Source organism: Drosophila sechellia, chromosome 2R, assembly GCF_004382195.2.
Source record: "Drosophila sechellia strain sech25 chromosome 2R, ASM438219v1, whole genome shotgun sequence".
Taxonomy (NCBI): domain Eukaryota; kingdom Metazoa; phylum Arthropoda; class Insecta; order Diptera; family Drosophilidae; genus Drosophila; species Drosophila sechellia.
In genome coordinates, this window is record NC_045950.1 from 19,568,742 (window position 1) to 19,588,066 (window position 19,325).

The window sequence follows — 19,325 nt, forward strand, 5'->3', positions numbered from 1 at the left end:
TAATGAGAGCGCCTAATGCCGGGGAATCCATTTCCATTCTCCAATTTTGCGACTCATCCAAGTCTTAGGATAAACGCTCACTGAGAGAAAAGGTGTGACTATATTAACATATATATTTTAGGATATTTGAGGAAGATTTCAAATTGGTAAAGAAAACATAAGAGAAGATACATCATTCCTTTTATCTTTTAATGAATGATTCGAATACTTGATCCTTCTCAGCTGGATTTTCCTCAGTGTAGCCTAAAACACAGAGCGTAAATCAATGAAAAACTGAGATCTGAAAAGCCAAAGTGCGTCTTTGTTGCCCATGTTCCATCTGCCTTATATGCGTAGTTTGAGGAACTAGTTTTGCGCCTTGCAAAACTGCGCAGCTGTTTGGGCAAAAGTTCTTTGTCTGCGGATTATGAATGCGCAAGACTTCGATCCATAGGTCTGCGAGTGTGTCTCAGTTTCTATTTTGCAATGCGGAGATTCAATTACCATTTGAACAGGTGTCCCTTTCCCCAGATTTGTGCTAATAATGCAAGCGCTGCAACCCTCGCCCAGTTTTTGAGTCCCAAATCCAGGGGGTGCAACTATTATTAAACAAATTCAAGTCTCTGGCAATGACAATAACTGAGTCGTTGGGCGAAAACGGGTGGTGGACCCAGTTATGAGAGGCGGCATCTACGCATCTGCATCTGCATCTATGGATGTCTAGTCGGGCGGGATCTGTACTCCACTCGCTCGACATTTGAAATTCAAATCGCAGCGGCGTTGAAAGCGTATTTCAATTTTCCCCCTTTTGTGGAGTGCCCGGCAGATTGGGCGATTGCCAAATCGCACTTCACAGAGCTCGGCTCTAAAGTTAGGCAAATGTATTTACATATTTAGCCATGAAGCCGAAGGAAAAGTGACACAACACAAAGATACTTTTTAGTTGCGGGGTTGCGTCAGCAAAGCGACACACAGAAGATACTCGGATACACAAAGCGGCGAGTTGAGATATTTACCCTGAGATACGCATTAGAATGGGTTGCCCCTGATGATGATGGTGATGTTGACGCCGAGGGAGGCTGGCATATCCCAGGCAATAATCTAATGTATTCAAAGTTATATCTGCGCCCAGTTCTGTGTGAATATTTGTGTATTTATGGCTTTTTGTATAACTGTATTAATGGGCTAAAATTCTTGATTACCATGAAGCCATTTGAATTCGAATTGTGCCCTCAGATTTTTATTAACGAACCACCGCCCTCTTCCGTTCCGCTGGCCATGTACAAATCAGAGCCATTGTCTTATGGGCAACAAATTTTCCATCAATTTCCCCGCCCGCTTTTCATCGCGAACCGCGAAGTACACCCTCGACGGAAAGGGGTTGCAACATTTCGAATTTCCAAGCTATTTCGAATTCGAGTGGCCAAAATGATGCCGAGATGATGCATTAAAGTGCGGAAAGATGTGCGAATTAGTTGCGACCAGTTGAGATTCATCGAGTGGGTGGAGTGGAGTGGAGTGGAGATCGGTGAATTGAGTTGTTCAGCTGGAATGATGGCGTGTGAAGGGTCTTCAACTAGCTTATTATTGATATGAAGAGAGACTTCGATGCACATGCTCGTTGCTCCTAAGAGCCACCCAGGATCATCTCATGAATCTAGCTAGGCATTTCTTTTTTCAAGGAATTTGATTACACTATCTCCGCCATACATACGTACATAAATATAATACAACGAAGGACCATATTTTAATAGAACAACTCTCTTCTACCCTTAATGGGATTTCTTGCCTATCTTCGCCTGAGATCCCCGTCTTTTGTAACGAAGTCCTGCCTAGAATTTCGTCAACTAAATGACAGACATCCGTCCCTCGGAGATGACTCTCCCACATTGTCATTGTTCCACGTGCATGGCTACAATAATTAATTTTCCCAAATCCCGATATCAGATTTATCTGTGGAAAACGTTTTAAGCCTCCCCCTGAACGGAGAAAAAATGGAAAATGAGCAAACGAGGAGCGTAGAACAAAACCAAACAAAAAACGAATGCGAACAATAAGAGATATTTTTAAATGGAAAATTTCGTATTTAATCCTCACTATGTCCCATACCTTTCTCACACATCCATGCGGCTATCCCTGAATCCATCTATCTGTCTGTCGGTTGGCTCTTAGCTAACCCAACCTTAGAATGCCTTGGATGTTTCGGTGCTGTGGTTGTTGTAATTCATCACCTACAAATCAATCATTTTGACGAAGCAACTCACTAAAAAAAGAAAAGAACGCCAGAACATCGAAATAAAGGGAATATCGCACTAGGAACGGAGCGTATAAAATGCACACACACTGCTCCGGAGGGACAATAGATCAATGCTTCCATATCACAGAGTCGGCTTGACCTTTTAACGCAAGTTATTGCTCGGTAGGTGAAGAGGGGACGGGAGACGAGGGACTGGCTATCGGGAGATGCGAGATGGAAGCCTGTCTCAGCTCGACTAATTGTCTCCCAATGGATCACTCTCTGGGTTATTGCACTGGGAGAAACAGCAGGGTTCGATGGGATCCAAAAAATGATTTCAGTACGATTACTATCAATCTTCAGTTTACAATGTCTTAAAATTAGTTAGAGACATTCGTTTCGTTTCATACGACATTTTGTGGGCTATAACAGTTTGGGAATTTTAGCATATATTTTTGATCTACTTGTCTGAAGATAATAAATAGTTGCACATTTTTCCAAGTGCAACTCTCTCTATCTTGGAAGCATGAAAAATGTTTTCATTCCATAGATTTATGTAGATAGGAGGTCTGCGAAGGTGTGGCGTAGGTGAGCGAGTGCGCGTGTGTGCGTGCGCTGAGTATCTGTGTGTGCCGGCACTTAATTTGTTGTTTCTGTGTGCTGCAGCATTTCGGTGAGAGATTACGCATTCCGAGTTGCCTGCCAGATCTTTGACGATCCTTTCAGAATTGAAATTCTCATCTTGTCTTGGCTTAGTTTACAATGCTCTTTTGATTAGGCCTCGGAGGTGGCCATCTCCCCCTCGCCCTTCCCTTGCCTTCTTCGCCTGTTCCCCCACCCCCCCTGTTGTACCCGGCCGTACGTGATTGGTATTATTCATCACTTGTCCTTCGTTGTATCCTATATCTTTGGGATTTGTTCCTTCGCTTCGCATTGCGGCTTATCGGGCGAGATTTGTTTAGGCACTCAACCTTGGCAGTGTTTAATTAAAATTTTAAGTATGTATGCTCAGGTAGTTTGCTTTCTTGGTCTTTGCTGTGTTTGGTAGGTAGAATCAAAATGCTCAAATTTATTTAGTTGGCACAGGAAGTCGTAAAACATTTGCGCTCACTGACTGTGATTTTCTGATTTTCCTGTGATGCACGAAAAATTTCTAATTGATTTTTATAGATTTTTGTTCGGACATTTACAGGACTTCCACTGAGGGAAAGTTTCCCCAACCGATTGTGCGATTGGGGGATTAGTGGGTTCGAAGGGGTCAACAGCCAAAAACTGAAAAGTTTTACTGAGTACTAACAATGAATGCAGTCGATAAGTAGTGGCATAAGTACGATTTCATTTCTACGCACACAGTCACATAATGCGAGCAATGAGAAACGAGGAATGGAATCGGTTTTTAATTTCGGCCGACACCGAATAGCAAGTTCACTTACTTACTACTAGGATTAATATATATATTCAACATAATGTTTGTAACGTATGTAACTTGAATGCTGAGGAAGGACCAAATGGACAAAGGACCATGTAAAACCAAAACATTAAGATTAGGGATATATATTGATTCGGAGATAAGTTGAAGTGAAGTAACTTGTTTGCCGAAACTTGTTACCAACTCTTGAGTTAGGGTATCCTCAAAAGCTCCGAGCTCCTCCACCCTTCAAAGGACACCGAATCGACTCAAGGCACAGCTGTTGGGAAAGAAGCAGAAGTTGGATAAAAGAGCTGAGAAGAAGAAAGGAAAAGAAAAGGACAGCAGGCGGAAAAGGACGAGGACAAGGACGAGGACGAGGAAGGGAGGGCTGTGGGGATGGTCTCGAAATAGTCATTGTAATAAGAAAATTTTGATTTCATTTTTAGTATTTGTGTAAAATTTAATAACGCCGCACAAGATGGCTGACTTCGCAGGGGCAGGCACAACAAAAGGAGCGAGCAGGATGGCCTGGCCTGGCCGGAAGGGCGAAAGAGAGAGAGAGAGAGGGGTGGCATGACCAGGGGCGTAGCGGTGGGGGTATGGTATGGTATGGGTAACTAAAACGCTTAAAACACACAATCTCGTTTCGGGTTCGGTTGGGATTTCGGGGTTACGCTTAAACTCTAAGTACATTTTAACTTAACTGCCTTTTTTGTTGTTGGTCCTTCGCTTTTTTGGTTTTTGTTAGTAGCCCTGCCGTTCCTCCCCTTTCCCACGGCGAATCGTAAGGCGAGAAGGCAAAAAACCCAGATGATGATGCCGATGCCAATGCCGATTACCACGCCAGGATGGGGGTGGTGGCATGCCAAGGGGTGGTGGGTAGGGTTGGGTTGGGTGGTGGTTCCTCAACTTCTAAATTGACTTGTGTGTGTGTGTGCGTTCGCCTGAGCACAATTATAAATTTTTGGAATTGTTGTAATTTAGTTTGTTTGTTTGCCAGTTGGATGTGCTGGCTGCTCGCTCCTGCTCGCTCGCACCTATCACACGTATCCCTCGCTCCCTCTACCGGCTAGTTCGAATGTATATTTGCGCTAGGGTTTTCCCTTTGTTATGTACTACTGCTAGCTTTGCTCTTGCTCTGGCGAGTAAGTGAGGCAAGCACTTTGATACCCATCAATTAGTCAGGGGTTCAATGTAACCCCATTCGAGCTGAGCAGCTGCTGCTTAATTGCCATGTCTTGAAGACCTCTTTAGTACAGTACCCATAATTGTGTCGAACAATTTGATTTAATATTTTAGATCCCATTGTGCAAAGGAAGCGTTTCTTCGTATAATGCAATCAGAACATAACCTATTGAATCAAAATCGAAGTTCGAAAGTAACGAGACTGTTCGATGGGAAGGGGTATGGGTTAGGCTTTTCGAATGTGCTACCACCTCTACTAATTTCCTATCTGGTACCCCTAACGTAAACCCGCTTAATCCGTTACCTCCTGTCGCTGCAACGAAGGCATATGCGGCATACCCTTTGACACCCTGTGCATAAAGGGCATAAAACTTTTCTCCTGACTGCGATTTCCACTGCGACTGCTGCCTTTGCTGATTATCACGATAAAGCATAATGATTACATTTTTAGTAGCAGCCGCTTGGGGGAGAGTGAGTGCGAGCGGGATGGCGGCAGCCGAAAGAACTGCGAGTGCGAGCGAGAGTAATTATGGTTCGCAAACCGTCGGAGTTTTTGAACTTGTTGGGATTTGGATTGAAATTGGGCTTAGGTTTGGGTTTGGGTTAGGGTTTGCGAGTTCGGGAGGGTTGGTGGTATATAGCGGCATTGGCTTGCACTTGATTAATTGCGATTTATGTATATGCGATATGGAACTTTGTGTGTAATTACGGACGGGTTGGTAGCTCTTATAACGGTCGTTGACATGAGGGTTCCTTCGGATTAGATTCCTCTCATTCGTTCGCTGTGAAATTCGAGCAATAAGCGAGGTGATTATGTAAGAATAATAAAAAAAGAGGGAGGCAACCGAGGACTCCCTAAATTATGCTATGCAGCTGCAACATCCTTCTTAAAAACCGAGATAATTTTTTTTGCTGGCTGAGCAAATAATTCAGATTTGATATTTGTTGTTATATTCCTAAGAGAGCGCACTGTTGCTGTTGTTGTAGCTGCGTTCTTGCTTTTTGTTTTGCTCGCCCATTTGTTACTCCCACTCGCAGAGAGAGAGAGCGAGAAAAGCGAAGACGAAGAAGGAGAGAGCGGCAGAGAGCGGAGTTGGCAATCAGCCCAAGTTAAAGTACAATTGCCGCTATTGTCATTACTTTTGGCCCACATTTAAAGCCAAATACAACGCACACTAGCGAAGCGCGAGAGCGCCGCTCCAGAATTGCTCTCTGCAGCATGTTTCGTTGCTGCACGAAGCGCACACGAACCGTCTTCGGCTCCGCTCGTGCTTGTGTGCGTTTGTAAATTGATTTTATTAGTTTTTCGTTGTTGTTGTGTGTTTGTCGCTGCCGCAGTCGCCGTCGCCGCTGGCAGAGCAGAATGATTTTAAAAAAATTTTCAAATGCGGCCCTTTAGTCAGTAACTAAACGTGAAGCAGTGCGAACGCGCGCAGCGGCACAATTCCAGCGTTCTTGGCTTTCATCCGGCGTTCTTCCGCCATCAATCACTTAAGAAACCCGCCCAATGATACCGATACCTAGTGCTAAACACAATTTTGAATCGGTTTTCGAGTGCTTACACAACCAAGAAACCAACATATAAACCAATTTACCCATGTGAACATGTGCAATTAGCTTGCAAGAAACAACGAAGTTCTAGAAATCAAAACAAATACGATAAACTTGCTAAACTGTCGCTTTTGGGATTATCAACAAACACACGAGTGAACTTTTCGCAAGGACTTGTGAAAAGGATAACGAACGCATACAAACAGACAATCAAAATGGTAAATATGAAGCTGGCTCACACCAAAACATTTCTAAAGGGTATCCTTAGTGTTGTAACGTTCTAAGAGGACCACAAACATTGGCAAAGGACTAAATTCAAATGGTATTTTTGACCTATCCTTACAAAAGGATATTTCGAATTTAAGGAGCCAGTCCAGTGACAACAAGCAACAGTGCAGTGTGGGGCTTATAAACAAGAAACGAAAGAAACGATATTGGCCAATATAAACGTTCTAGTGCCGCATTTTCATACGCCCTATGAATCAGCGCGCACTGGCTAATTTCTATTTTATTAGCCAAGTTTGTGTGACTTGACTGACACTCCTTAGTCTTAGTCATTAGCCAACTAACTGGCAAATGGCGTGGTATCTTCGCCCGCTAGATTGCATATTATAAAGTGAAACATGAACTGAGATACCGATGGAGATGGAGATATTCCGATTCAGAATCGGCGAATACCTTTTATTTGGCACGCACTCGACGCCGCGGCGTACATATAAATTTAGCTTAATCTCTTGGCTGCATATTAATTTGTGCTCAATAATATTGGCATCGCTAATTTCTATAATTTCCGGCGCTGCTGATTCGCTTAACTTAGGCGACCGAGCGAACTGCACCCATAAAAGGCGACTCTGATTTGTGTTTTCGCGATTTATTTGCTCCGGGACCCATAAAGCAATATGCACACTGTACAATTACAATCTCCTACTTATATAATTCCGCTGAATTTTAGTACCAACACCAACAGCACTCTGACATAGCCAAAGCGAAAAGTCTCCAGGCGGATATGTGCCGAATTCCAATCGTGATCCCTGTGGGACCCCCCAAGGGTCTTTGTGTTGATAACTATTCCAGCTGATAGGTGTTTGGAGCTTAGTACGCTCTTAGTTCAGCGTCATTATAATAATGACTAAGAAGCCGACAATTGATAAACTCCGAGTTTTATATCACCGCGAAACATATCAAGCGCGAAAGAATTTTACTGCCAGAGATGATGCTCTCAATTGTCAACAATGTTTTGCAATCGAATGGTTATGTATCTGATTTTCAAATTAATCGCAATAAATGCGAAATATGAAGAAAAATGAAGAAGCATTCGCTCGTTTGGGTAATATTGAAAATGCTGCGCCATATGTGAGAGTAGAAGATACATTTGTATCTGTTCTCTTGGCGGGTTTCAAATAAACTTTTGGCACATTAAGAACGCCGCAAAATGCGAAGAGTCAGCCAAATATGAAATTATGATCGCGAATATGATTATGATTATGATGTTGTTATAATTAGAGAACAACGAAAGCGAAAAACGATTCATAATTATTCAAAAATTGACTTGAAACACTCGCATTCGCAGTCGTCGTCGCAGCTCTCTGCTCCGACTTTTCCACCAGCTGCCGTCGCCAGATCGTTCAGATCGCATAAGTATAGGATCGTTCAGAGACCCATATGGCTATGGGTTTAGTTATGGTCTTAGTTGGGGGCTGCTATTTTTAAGTGCACACACACACACACACACACACGGCTGCAATTACACTGTCGAGTGCTTAATCACAGCCGAACTTTTACACAAATCATATTCCCCGATATTGTCGGTCCACCCCGCGTTTTCCTTTCAGGGCGTGCGCCCCTTGCAACTTTTCTTCCCCCACTTTTCCCGCACTTGCTTCAGCTTTTCCATTGAAAAGTCGGGCGAGAATGTGCCCGATATGTTTCCACTCAAAATGCTCGGCGGCGGAAGGAAGGAGGCGGATGAAACGAAACGAAACGACCACATTTGTTTTATTAATTGCCACTCTTACAAACACATGCTCAAGAATCCGCGGCCGATAATCGTGGAATACGCTATTTTATATGGCATAATCATAATTGGCCAAAAAGTGGCTGTAATGAGCAATACGAATCGAAATTACTGTGGGCTACACATTCGGACCATGTTGTTGCCGCGGAAAATCTCCCCATTAATTCGATTCCACACATCCGACTTTTCGGAGGATGCTACCTATATATATATATATGTATTAGAGTGCAGATCTTACAGCTGGCAGTGCTCACTGAAAATAGAAAATGACTAGGAAAATGCTTTATAGGATACTAAAACTAATGGCAATGTGTAAAGTCATGTAATTCAAGTGACAATATTGGATTTGATTGTTTTTAAGGGCGATTATCAAAGGTTTGGGTACTGTAACTTAAGGATTGATATGTATTATATTTCCTAAATTAATATTCCTGCTGCTGCCAGCATTTGGCCAAATTCAGTAAATCGAAAATACCATTCGAGCACATTTGGAGCTTTGTCAGCTGCCAACCCCTTTTTATTGGCTGCCTATTGGATTGGCAATTATTGGAATTTATTTATAATGGCCACAAAAGCACACACACGAGTATCTGCGAGTTGGGGCAACTTCTTCCATGGCTCATTTTCACCATCTGGAATGGGATTTGATCTGATTGCATGTGAGTGTAGCCTGTAGCTGTATCTGTATCTGTATCTGTATCTGCGGCTGCTACTGACTACTTAATTTCCAAGTGCCATAAAATTTCGATCTGGAATTCAAATTGAAAGGTTGCCCGCTTATGCCAACTTAGCTTTGGCGTTGAAATAAGATTTCTTATTTATTGATTCTATGCTCATAAATATTTAAAAAGCCTCAATTGACAACGTACAATTAGTACATTCATTGACACTTGAAATCGGAGGACAGCCTTTGGAAGCCAATTGCTGAAAGGCTTTCGATCGAAATGTTTATGTTAATGGCTGAGGAATTTTCCATGTTAATATTGAGGATAGGGTTTCGTTTCTCCGTCTGCGATTGTGAGCGCCTCAAATGTCGAATGCAAATTCGTTCCATCACTCACTATGGAGACCCATAGTTTCCACAGCGGAAAATTAATGCAAGTGTAAGAAAAGCGGCCGTCGCAGACAATACATGTCCATCTGTTCATCTGTCCATCAGTCAGTCAATACCTCACATCCTCAGTCAGTCAGTCAGCCAGTCAGTCAGTCAGTCAAGCCAGGCGACAGGCACAGCCGGTCCAAGTTGAGTCACCTCATGCTATGCTCATGTGGATGCCGCTTCAGATGCAGGCTCTTTATTCCACCTATCAACAGATCCTTCAAATACTCATATATAGATTAAAATTAAGATAAAAGCTAGCACCAAGTTCTAGGTTATGCATTCCCAAAAAAAGTATTTTATAAATATGCTCATTACTTTATAGATTATACATTCTACATATATTATATCTGTCCTTATGCATTTCATTGCGTTTGCTTATCAAATCTAGTAATTGAATTGGCACACTGAGAAACACGATCTATCAAACTCGACCAGCCAGAAATGAGTAACTTATAATGATGCTCGAGCTGGTTCACTCCGAGCAACGTTGCCAATGGGATTTCACGCTTTTCCGGGACACACGCGACCACCTCACGTGGCCATCGCAACTCCGCGAGGCACAATGGCAATGGAAACTCCTCCTCCTCCTCGAAAAGCGTCTTTTCAGTTTCGGAACTTAAGCCCCCGGCCATGAGGCGAGACAATAAACTGGCAATCAATCAATGCACGTGCTTCATGTTTTTGATAATGCCGCAGCAGAGAATTTCGGACTGGGTTTGGCTTAGCAATATAGATATTGCAACATCGGATGGGAATCTGTCTTTATGGCGGAGGGCCAAAGTCCGCGGCGTCACCCGAAAGTCGCTCAATTAGAGGCGATTTAAATTTATAGATACGGTTAGGCAATGCATGCCTGCTGCCCGAGGAGAACGTCTTAATTAACTTTAATTATTTTCAATGGGCGACTATGAAATACAAAACATTCCCCCAACTAAGAACGCGACTCGGCTCTCGATAAGAGGAGCAATTAAGTAACGAATTAATAGCAATCGACTTGTAAATATGATGGTACCCTCAGCGCGTTCTTCTTATTTGCTAACCCTGCCACATGGGAACTTGTGTGCCATTTAACCCGATCCGTTCCCCCTCTGGTTACCCCGTGCCCTTTTTGGGGTAAACTTTTCACGCCACCGAATTCGTGGCTTTTGCATTTTCCAAGCCGCCAGTTTTTCCGCTTTCCATGTGTTTGCATGCGGGCAGGCCTATGGTGGCCCGCTCAACTCCGGCTGCTCCCTGTTTTTCTTCTGGTGGGCCATTAATTTATTTGTCTGCAACATGCAAACCAATTGACAATCAAACGCAATTAGTCACAATAATCGAGAAATGGAAACGCATCTTCTGCTTATATATTCTCCGCCCCGAAAATATCAATTCTACTCATGCCACCCGGCACATTTTGATTGCCTTGAAAAATTCGTGAATTGTGATCAGCAGTACAGGACAACATAAATCATCTCAGGTAGCCGCTGGGGCAACGCCCAAAGTTCATCTTCTATTGAATGACAGAATGATATGGGAATGGTGCTGAAAAGTGGGAAGCATCTCAAGGATGTGCTGGCCACGAAAAAGTATCTTTACTCAATATGAGTTTTAAAGTCACTATGTACATTATATAACTGAAGATCAAAGGAGGATTTGCGCGCGCAGATGTCGGAAATTCAAAACTTGGCCCACATTCGAGTGCTGCTTTTGTTCGAATACCCTTGATTCGCTTTTGAAGCTCGCAGAATTAATAGGAATTCTCCAATTCGCCTGATACCGAGATTAGCAAATGTTGAAATACGGCTGAATATGGGCGATGTATAGGGGGAGTGGGTCATCCAGTTAGTGGTGAAAAGAGCAAGGCAACAGAGGAATAGGAATCGGAATCGGAATCGGAATGGGAATGGGAAAGGTATGGGAATGGGAATCGTTGGAACCGAAAGGGGTTGTCGGCGGCGTCATCATCCTCATAATGATCTTCATTGTCGTGGCCGGGAATTCAGCATTTCGCATGGCGTGCACTTAATAAAATAGGATTAACGTTTTATAGTGAGCCATCGCCCATCTCTTTCGCTCGGCGTATCGCCGTCTCTTTCAGCGATTATGAGTGTGTTCGAGTTGCTCCGCTCCTTTTGTACAATTTCAACAACTGCGCATTGCCGGGGTTTTTATTTGCCTTGTGTGCGTCTGTACGGCCAACCAGTTATTGGAATAATGACAGCTGTGTGATATGGACTCAAAACTGAACTCAAGAATTACTTCAGCCGAAGGCCATTTGTCCTTTGCAGCTATTCGGTGTGGCAGAGCTCTGAGAAGTTCGGCCAAAATATCAAAAGGGGGTCAGCATTTATACTTAGACATAATAATGGTATTCTTTTTGACTTAAAGATAGAAGTTCCATTTCTGTAAGATACAATTGAGGACATTCAACCAAGCATAGATACTTAATACTCAGATGTAGCTGAAGCGTTTCTTTAGGATAGTTACTGCGTGCCTTGGCCAATCCTTGAGCTATCCAAAGATGAGATAAGATAACTACCCATTGCATAAGTGCCTATATGCCCTCAAAGAGAGATTGAAGATTGCCAAGTCCGATTCCAGATGGGCACACAACAATGATTAACCCCGGCAATTGCCGTCGCTTGCAGTTCGTTCTTGGTCGCTATGTATCTGTGAGATACTTTCATTCCGTTCGCTGGCATAACTTATGCCTCAACGCGTACCATTTAGGCATAAATCGCGCTGTCACCCCGATCAGCCTTTTGTCATCATCATGGGAGCTGCTCTTGCCTCGTTCTTCTCCTCGGATTTGATTGTTTTCGTTGTCGTTAAAATATTTTTTGGGTGTGTTCTGTATTTTAATAGCGCGCTGCGAAGAGAAGCCAGCACTTCCTTGCGTCTCACACACCCTTTTGCCCCGCCACCTCAGCTTGTTTAATTTCTTTCGAATTGGTCGGGGAAGGGGGACTGCGACCAAACCAAACCGAAAGTAACATGATTTCAGTTTTTACTCGAAGTAATTCGGGAGATACTTTGACACATACACACAGGGACTGCTAATCCCTCACACGTCTCGCTTTTGGTAGCTTTGGTAGTTCGACAGCCGAATTCACAGTCGCGGAGGAAGCGAGCGGAGCGACTCACTCGGAATTATTAAACCTAATCTTGATTCTACGACTTCGGCTTCAGTTAGGGTTCCCATTCCCGCAGTGAGTGCGAGCGGGGGCGGAGTGGGCAGAGGATGTTATATATATTTTAATACGAGTCCCCGATGCGATCGCACGATCCGCGTCACGCAGGTATGCGCGTCCAAATCGGAGATTTGATCACGAACCAGCGCACTCCCCCACCTTGACTCAGTCGCTCGCTCTGAGTTTAGTCTTGATTTTAGGATATTAGGATTAAAAATGTCGTCAGCCTTTTATGCTGAATTCCACATATTCTCCGCTCGCTCATCCATTTGGCATTGAGTTGATTCGCAAAAACACACACACCCAAGCCAGACTTTCAGCTTCCTTCCTTCCACCGACTAATTTGCGGATTTGACAGTTGATTTGGGTATTCGATTGGGCAACTACTATTCATCATTGGATGTCTTTGCATCTGCGGCTTTGATTGTGTTCAGTAAGCAAGCATCACTTTGAGCTCATCAAGTGATTAGTTAGTTTATTACTATTATCCAATACATAGACTCTACTGAAAGATCTGCAATCGGCGGATGAGGAGGCGATCGTTCGCAGCACCCTTACATTCATATTGCCCGACTAATTGGCCGACCAGTCATATTTCAGGCACATACGTATGTATATGCACATCGAACTATACTAGAGGTAGTCACTCAGCACGGCAAAGGCAAAAATTAATTTATTAAAATTTAAAGCGCATGACTTTTCGAGCAAATGGCAAACGGCGGCAGCAGCCGCAAATAAATGGCTATATAGGTTATATGGGTTATAGGTATGATTCATGCGTCACACTTGCGCATAATAATCGAGGGGAGTGCGGAGGGGGGGGGGGGGGGGAGGCAGGCGGCTGGAAATTCGGGCACAGATGCAGATACTGGCTGGACCTACAGCCACGACCCCAAGCGCCAACTCCGAGTCCAGCTCCAGCTCGAGCTTCAGTTCGATATCAATGGATTGTTGCCGGGCAGACTAGATTCTAGTATCTAGATACCCAACTGCGTCCAGGTGTGCACTGCCAAACAAATTTTTCGTTGTTTGTGGTTTCGGTTGTTGTGCTTTTGATTTGGATTCGGATTCGGATTGTGATTTTTCCTTTTGCATGTGGGCTGTTTTGTCACTTGCGAACTGAAAAACTGAAAAGTTGAAAGAAATTCGAGGAATTCGATTCGCCGGACAGCTTAATTAAGGTTATCTATCAAAGGTACTTAGTTTAGTTTATTGATAGTGCCGTCGTGGACAGTCGCAGTAAGCTCCCTAAACGATGCAATTAGCAATTAAATATCAGTTGACTTAATGCTAGGCAAAGTCTCGACGACTTATTTATCAATTACAGATACAAATACGCCGAGGTGTGCGACATCGATAAACAAAAGAGCTTTAAATTATGTGTAGTCTTAGCATTTGTTGTTTCTGTTGACCAACACACACGCACACTCGCAAAGCCAATCGTTCCCATGACTTTAATTACAATTTAATATTTATTTAGTTCGATAAGGCCCGGGTGATTATTTTTGGATACTCATGACTGCACCCAGCACTCGCATACCTACGTGCACAGATACAGATACAGATACAGATACACAGATACAAATGTGTGTGCGTACATATCTTTAGGAGTGCGTATTTGTTTTTGTGTTACTATCAATTGGGCCTAATCAAATGCCTAAGTAAATTTGCTCAGCAAATCACTGAAACCGGACACCATGTGGGTAATGTGTGTCTAATTAATAGTTAAACCCCAAATGCGAATGAAAGTGCCTGGCAGAAGATTGCTTTCGACGAACTTCTAATACGCTTGCTGCACACTTTAAAGGCGAATTAGGGAGTTAGCTTCGCGGAACTGTGGCTTCCGGTGCCTTGTAGTTCCACTGAGTCCAAGATGGCTCTGCTCACGCACCCGTCTGCAGCAGGCACACCCGCTCTTTTCCGACAATTTACGTAAATTAGACACGAAAAATGGGTAAAAAAAGGGAAAATAAAAAGTTATAAACTATACAAAGAAGGCGTCAACAATGCCAAATGGGAGCGTTTCTCTTGGCGTTCCATTCGGCTTGGCTTGGTTTCGCTTTTATCAGCTATAGGCTTTGGTTAAATTACCTAGAATTAGTTAACACATTTTCCACTGCGCTGTGCGTTGTGTTGCGTCGTCTGTTTGGCATAATTAAACAATTTTGTGCTTTATGCGCAATTAAATTAATTTCTTCCTTTGGCTTTAGCCGCCTGATAAGTGAATAAACGGGCCCAAGTCAAACATTTAAATTGCGATTGCACCGCCGCAGACACAGATACATTTACACACACAGATACACATATACACATATGGAACTATAGAGCCAGGCGATATTTATGAGATATTAATTGCAATTGTGCCAGATTACAAAGGCTGACCCAGCTGCAGTTTCCGCTTCCATGCTCTGATTTCCTCCAGCTTCCCAGGACCCATTCAATCCGCGTCTGTACGTGCGAAATCATAAAGAACCAGAGCGCTGCGTTCCAGGAATGGGGCGACAAAGTGAGCAATGAGTTCAGAAGGCAATCCGCCAGATACACAGATGTGTATCTCTATCTATGTATGTGCGTATGCTACCAGGCGGGTTGACAAGCGCTGCAAGTAATGTGCGTGGCTACTTTTCCATTCGCTCGGAATGAATAACATTCATGGTCTTGGATTGAATTAATGCCTTGGCATAACTCAAGTACCAAATGCAAAATGTATCTTGAAAAGCGAGAATTAGCATTTGTCAATTGGGTCGTGGCAGCGGTGGGTGGGGGTTTTGTTTGAAGGGGATTCTATTGAAAGCGGAGTCGTCGGGACTTTATCCATTTTCGACTTAATTATCCCAACAGTCGGTTTTTGTTGCCAAGGATTTATTTACAGCATGCTTATCAAGCTGGCAATCTATTTTCTCAGCTTTTAATTAAATTCCAAGTGATCACGCGCACTTGGGGACTATCTTTTTTGGTGGCTGGATTCAGACTTTCTCCAGTCCGAATTCTTTGCATATTCCGCCGATTGAATGGGCATAGCCGCCAGTGTCCATAATGACCGTGTTCATTTCATTCGATCAATTCAGCTAGCCAGTACTTATTAACGCCGATGCGAAGCTCGTTTCTGCTGGGCTCCGAGTTCTGAGCACATTAAGATCAGATACAAAGATACATTATCGCCGCTGCGAGCCTGCTGGATCGCGTAGTTGTAGGCGGTCGTCATTCAGTCCGTCGCTCAGCTTGTGGGTCCGATCGGGCATTGGCGCAATTAAAACGCTTAAGGGGCCAAGTCAGAGTCAGAGTCAGATCGAGAGCTGTTTGCTACTTAAAGATACACGCCACACACACTTAGCGAACCGTCCATCTATCGGATCGAGTCAGATATAAATAAGCGATACGTGTAATTCGGGTCACTAACCGTTAACAATAAATTTCATTTGTTTAAGAAACTCCGGCCGGCGGGCTGGCTGTAAAATAATATCGCCATAAGAATTGACATCCGATCATTTGTAATTATTATTGCGCATTGCGACATGACAGGGCGTCGGCTACTTGCTGCCATTATGTGGGCGTGGCCAGTGGGGCTGTAGCACGTTGCCATTGGCCCAAAGTTGCCGCGGAATCGATATATAAAGGCCACAGATCGGAGCAGATCGCAGCACAAATCATTCTAAATGGTTCGTGTCGAAGATCCGACTCATTCCGCCTCTAATGGTAATCGCAATGCCATAATTTACATTGCGGGACGACTCGTCTCGACTCAGAAGTCTTGGTTCGTTCAACTCGTTCAATCAATCTTAGATTCGGTTCAGGGAACAATTAATGCCAAAAAAAAGAGAAACAAGTCGAGAAACCTCAAGTGCGGGGAAGGGCTTTCTTTCTTTCTTATTTCATTTATTTCATTTTTTTTTCATTTTCGGGCAAGTTGCGTTGTCTACTTGAGGAGTTTCGGTATTCAGTCTTCGGTTTTGGTTTTGGGTGCTCAGTTTTCGTTTTAAGTCCAACTTAAATGGAACCAGAAATTATTTTCGAACGCCTTCAAGTGCCACACACAACAGCTACAACAAAAGTACATTTAAAGGGAAAAAAACGAAAAACCAAAGTTGATTCGAAGTTGGGGCGCAATCATGACTTGATGCGATTATAAAGAAGTTTTTTGATGGGGGGCGGGGGGCAAAGCGTAGAGAGTCGGAAAGCATTAATGCCCAATACAAATAGAAATTAGATACACACACACACTTACGCATTCGACCGCCACAAGCACATATGGATACTTAACAATTTCGATATTCAAATGAATTTTTGGAAAATGACTTAACCAAAATGCCACAAATGCCCCAACTGAACTCGCCTGAACCGAACTGAACTGTCTAGAATTGTTTTCTCTTCTCCCCTGGTTTTTTATTGGGCTTTCGAGTCCGCCGGTTGGAGAGCTATAAATAATAATAATAACAATCAACATGCAGCAATGGCAGCTTTAAGTTGGCCAACATCAAGATACAGATCCAGAAATACCTACGCATCTGATTCGATTTGAGCAGCTTTAGAAAGTAAGCCCATCGAAATAGTATGCAATCTTGTTATCAAACTTGTGCTTATCACTGCAATGTAAGCATAAGATCTTGGAAAAACTGTATACTAACTTCTAGGCCTGTTCTTAACTTCCTGGAAGCTTACAAATTAGCATTGAATCTGAGAATCATAGAATCAGATCGCTATCTATGCAGAGCACGCCGCTGGCGATTTTATGATCGCCGAATGTTGTTACCATGTAGCACACACTCACTCGAGTGACAAACCAATTTTCATTCTGCGAATGGCATAAGAACAATAGCTTATAGCAAATAGCAATTGTGGGGGCCCATATAAGGCAGTTAGCAGCAGCTCGGCTCACAAAGTTTGTGGCAATTGTGGATGGCATGGTGGCCATGGTGGGCATGGAGGGCAGCGAGGCCATGGGACTATGGCTGGGGATGGGGAGCGGAGTAATGAACTTGTCAGCCATGCTAGCAGGGTGTGTGCCCAAGAAAGCTGACTTGCCGAAGTGCTCCAGTTGCTCGGGGGAGTGTGCGACGCCTGGGAATCGAAGATAAAGGTAATCCATTTGACTTGGCCATATCTCCGACTGTCACACAGTCTGGCTCTGATTCGAAGCTATGCACAGCTGCGCCATTTCGCATGCGAGTGGCTTGGGCTGTGACGTTTTCGGGTTTTTCGGCGCTGACTAATGAAAGCGAACAATAATAATTTAGTAAGTCTGGAGCGTCTAGCGTCTAGCGGCTAGAGGCTAGCGTCTAGAGTCCAGACCTACGCATGCGCAAAGGTGGGTTTCCGATGCCTGGCAATTGTCACCGCACAAAACGCAATTTGTCGTCGTCGCAAACGAGGAGTGGAAGTCACTGAACCCGCCCGAGCCGATGCTTTTTTCTATTGCCTTTTTCTCCGTCTTTGCAGCACTCCACATCTCTACACTGTGAGAAATAGTTGTGTGAAATGTTTCTGGTTAAAACTAGCACTGCTCCATTACAAATACATGCTAGCTTAGCTTTCTTCATGAAAATAATTATAAAGGTAAAGTGCGCTTTAAAGACAACTACCACAGATTTGTTCTCAGTGCAGCCCGCTCTCACTCGCTGCTTATTTTTGGGCGTAGGCCAGGCCCGCCGCAGACAAAGCCGCATTCGACAAAGAAAATCTCACAGTGTTTTCGGCTAGTTACAATTGTAAGTAGCACACAAGCACTCGCACAACTAAATATTTTGCTGACAACTGCGCAGGCGCGCGTGTGCGTCATGAAATTAGTTTATTTGTTTGCATAAATGCGGCAGAGTGTGTGTAGCACTGTGTGCTGGCAATTTCTAATAAATTTGTTGTTTCGGCACCCGTGTCATGCACACCTGGAGCATAATTCGCCCCCGGCGGATCCAACCGAACCAACTGAACCAACCAACTTGGCCCAAGCTGGAGCTGAGCCATGAGTCAATTTCCGTCAGCTGCGCCAGCTGAGCGCATTTACAGGAGAAACTTTGACGCCACACCAGCCATTGATTCTTGCAAATAACTACGTATATGTAGTATACACCACTTTGGATAAACACCATAAAGTGCTCCAAGGAGACACTGGTTGCCATGACTGATTACCAATGCCCATGAAGCATTCGTTCCCATCGAGAAGCGCCGCATTCCCTCTAGTCAGTGAATTTCCCTTAAAATAAAAACGCTGATTTTAATAACGAAACCTTATAGCAGCTCCACTTGAATATTACGAGAAAAACGGTTGGAGTGGAGTGGAGTGGAGTGGGAGGGGTGCCACTTAGGTCTGTGGAACTACTGCGAACGGCGTTAGAACAATAAACACCGCACAAGAGATTCTTTTCTTTGATTTTGTTCATACTTTTCCCCGATTTATCCATCCAACGCAACACACATTCAAATCAATGAATGGCCGCCACTCGAGTCGAAAAAACGAGAACAGATGAATCTCGCAGGATGGGCAGCACTTTGGGCCACTCGAGCGTTCGATGACATTTCGTTTTTTAGTTTTCTCCGCGTAATTATTATAATACGTAAATTTGGGCAGTAGGAATTTGTAGAATCACTTCAAGTGCTTCAAAGTTTAACGATTGCCCCGCCAGGTTCAGATTCGGATCTGGCCGTAGCTGTACTCCGCCATAAAAGCCAGCCGTGGTGGT

At 43.8% G+C, this 19,325-nt stretch overlaps 1 protein-coding gene across 2 annotated transcripts in view; it reads left to right on the forward strand.

Annotated features, from left to right (window-relative positions):
* LOC6615741 overlaps window positions 1–19,325 on the forward strand; it is a 33,865-nt gene that overhangs the window by 10,161 nt on the left and 4,379 nt on the right. Inside the window, exon 1 of one of the 2 annotated variants that reach the window (XM_032714346.1) lies at window positions 6,213–6,580. The exons of the other annotated variant lie outside the window; for it this stretch is intronic. Coding sequence (XP_032570237.1) covers window positions 6,578–6,580 — 3 coding nt within the window. The 5' untranslated portion in view covers window positions 6,213–6,577. Of the gene's footprint in view, window positions 1–6,212; window positions 6,581–19,325 lie in introns of those variants that run through there. 2 annotated transcript variants of the gene reach the window in all.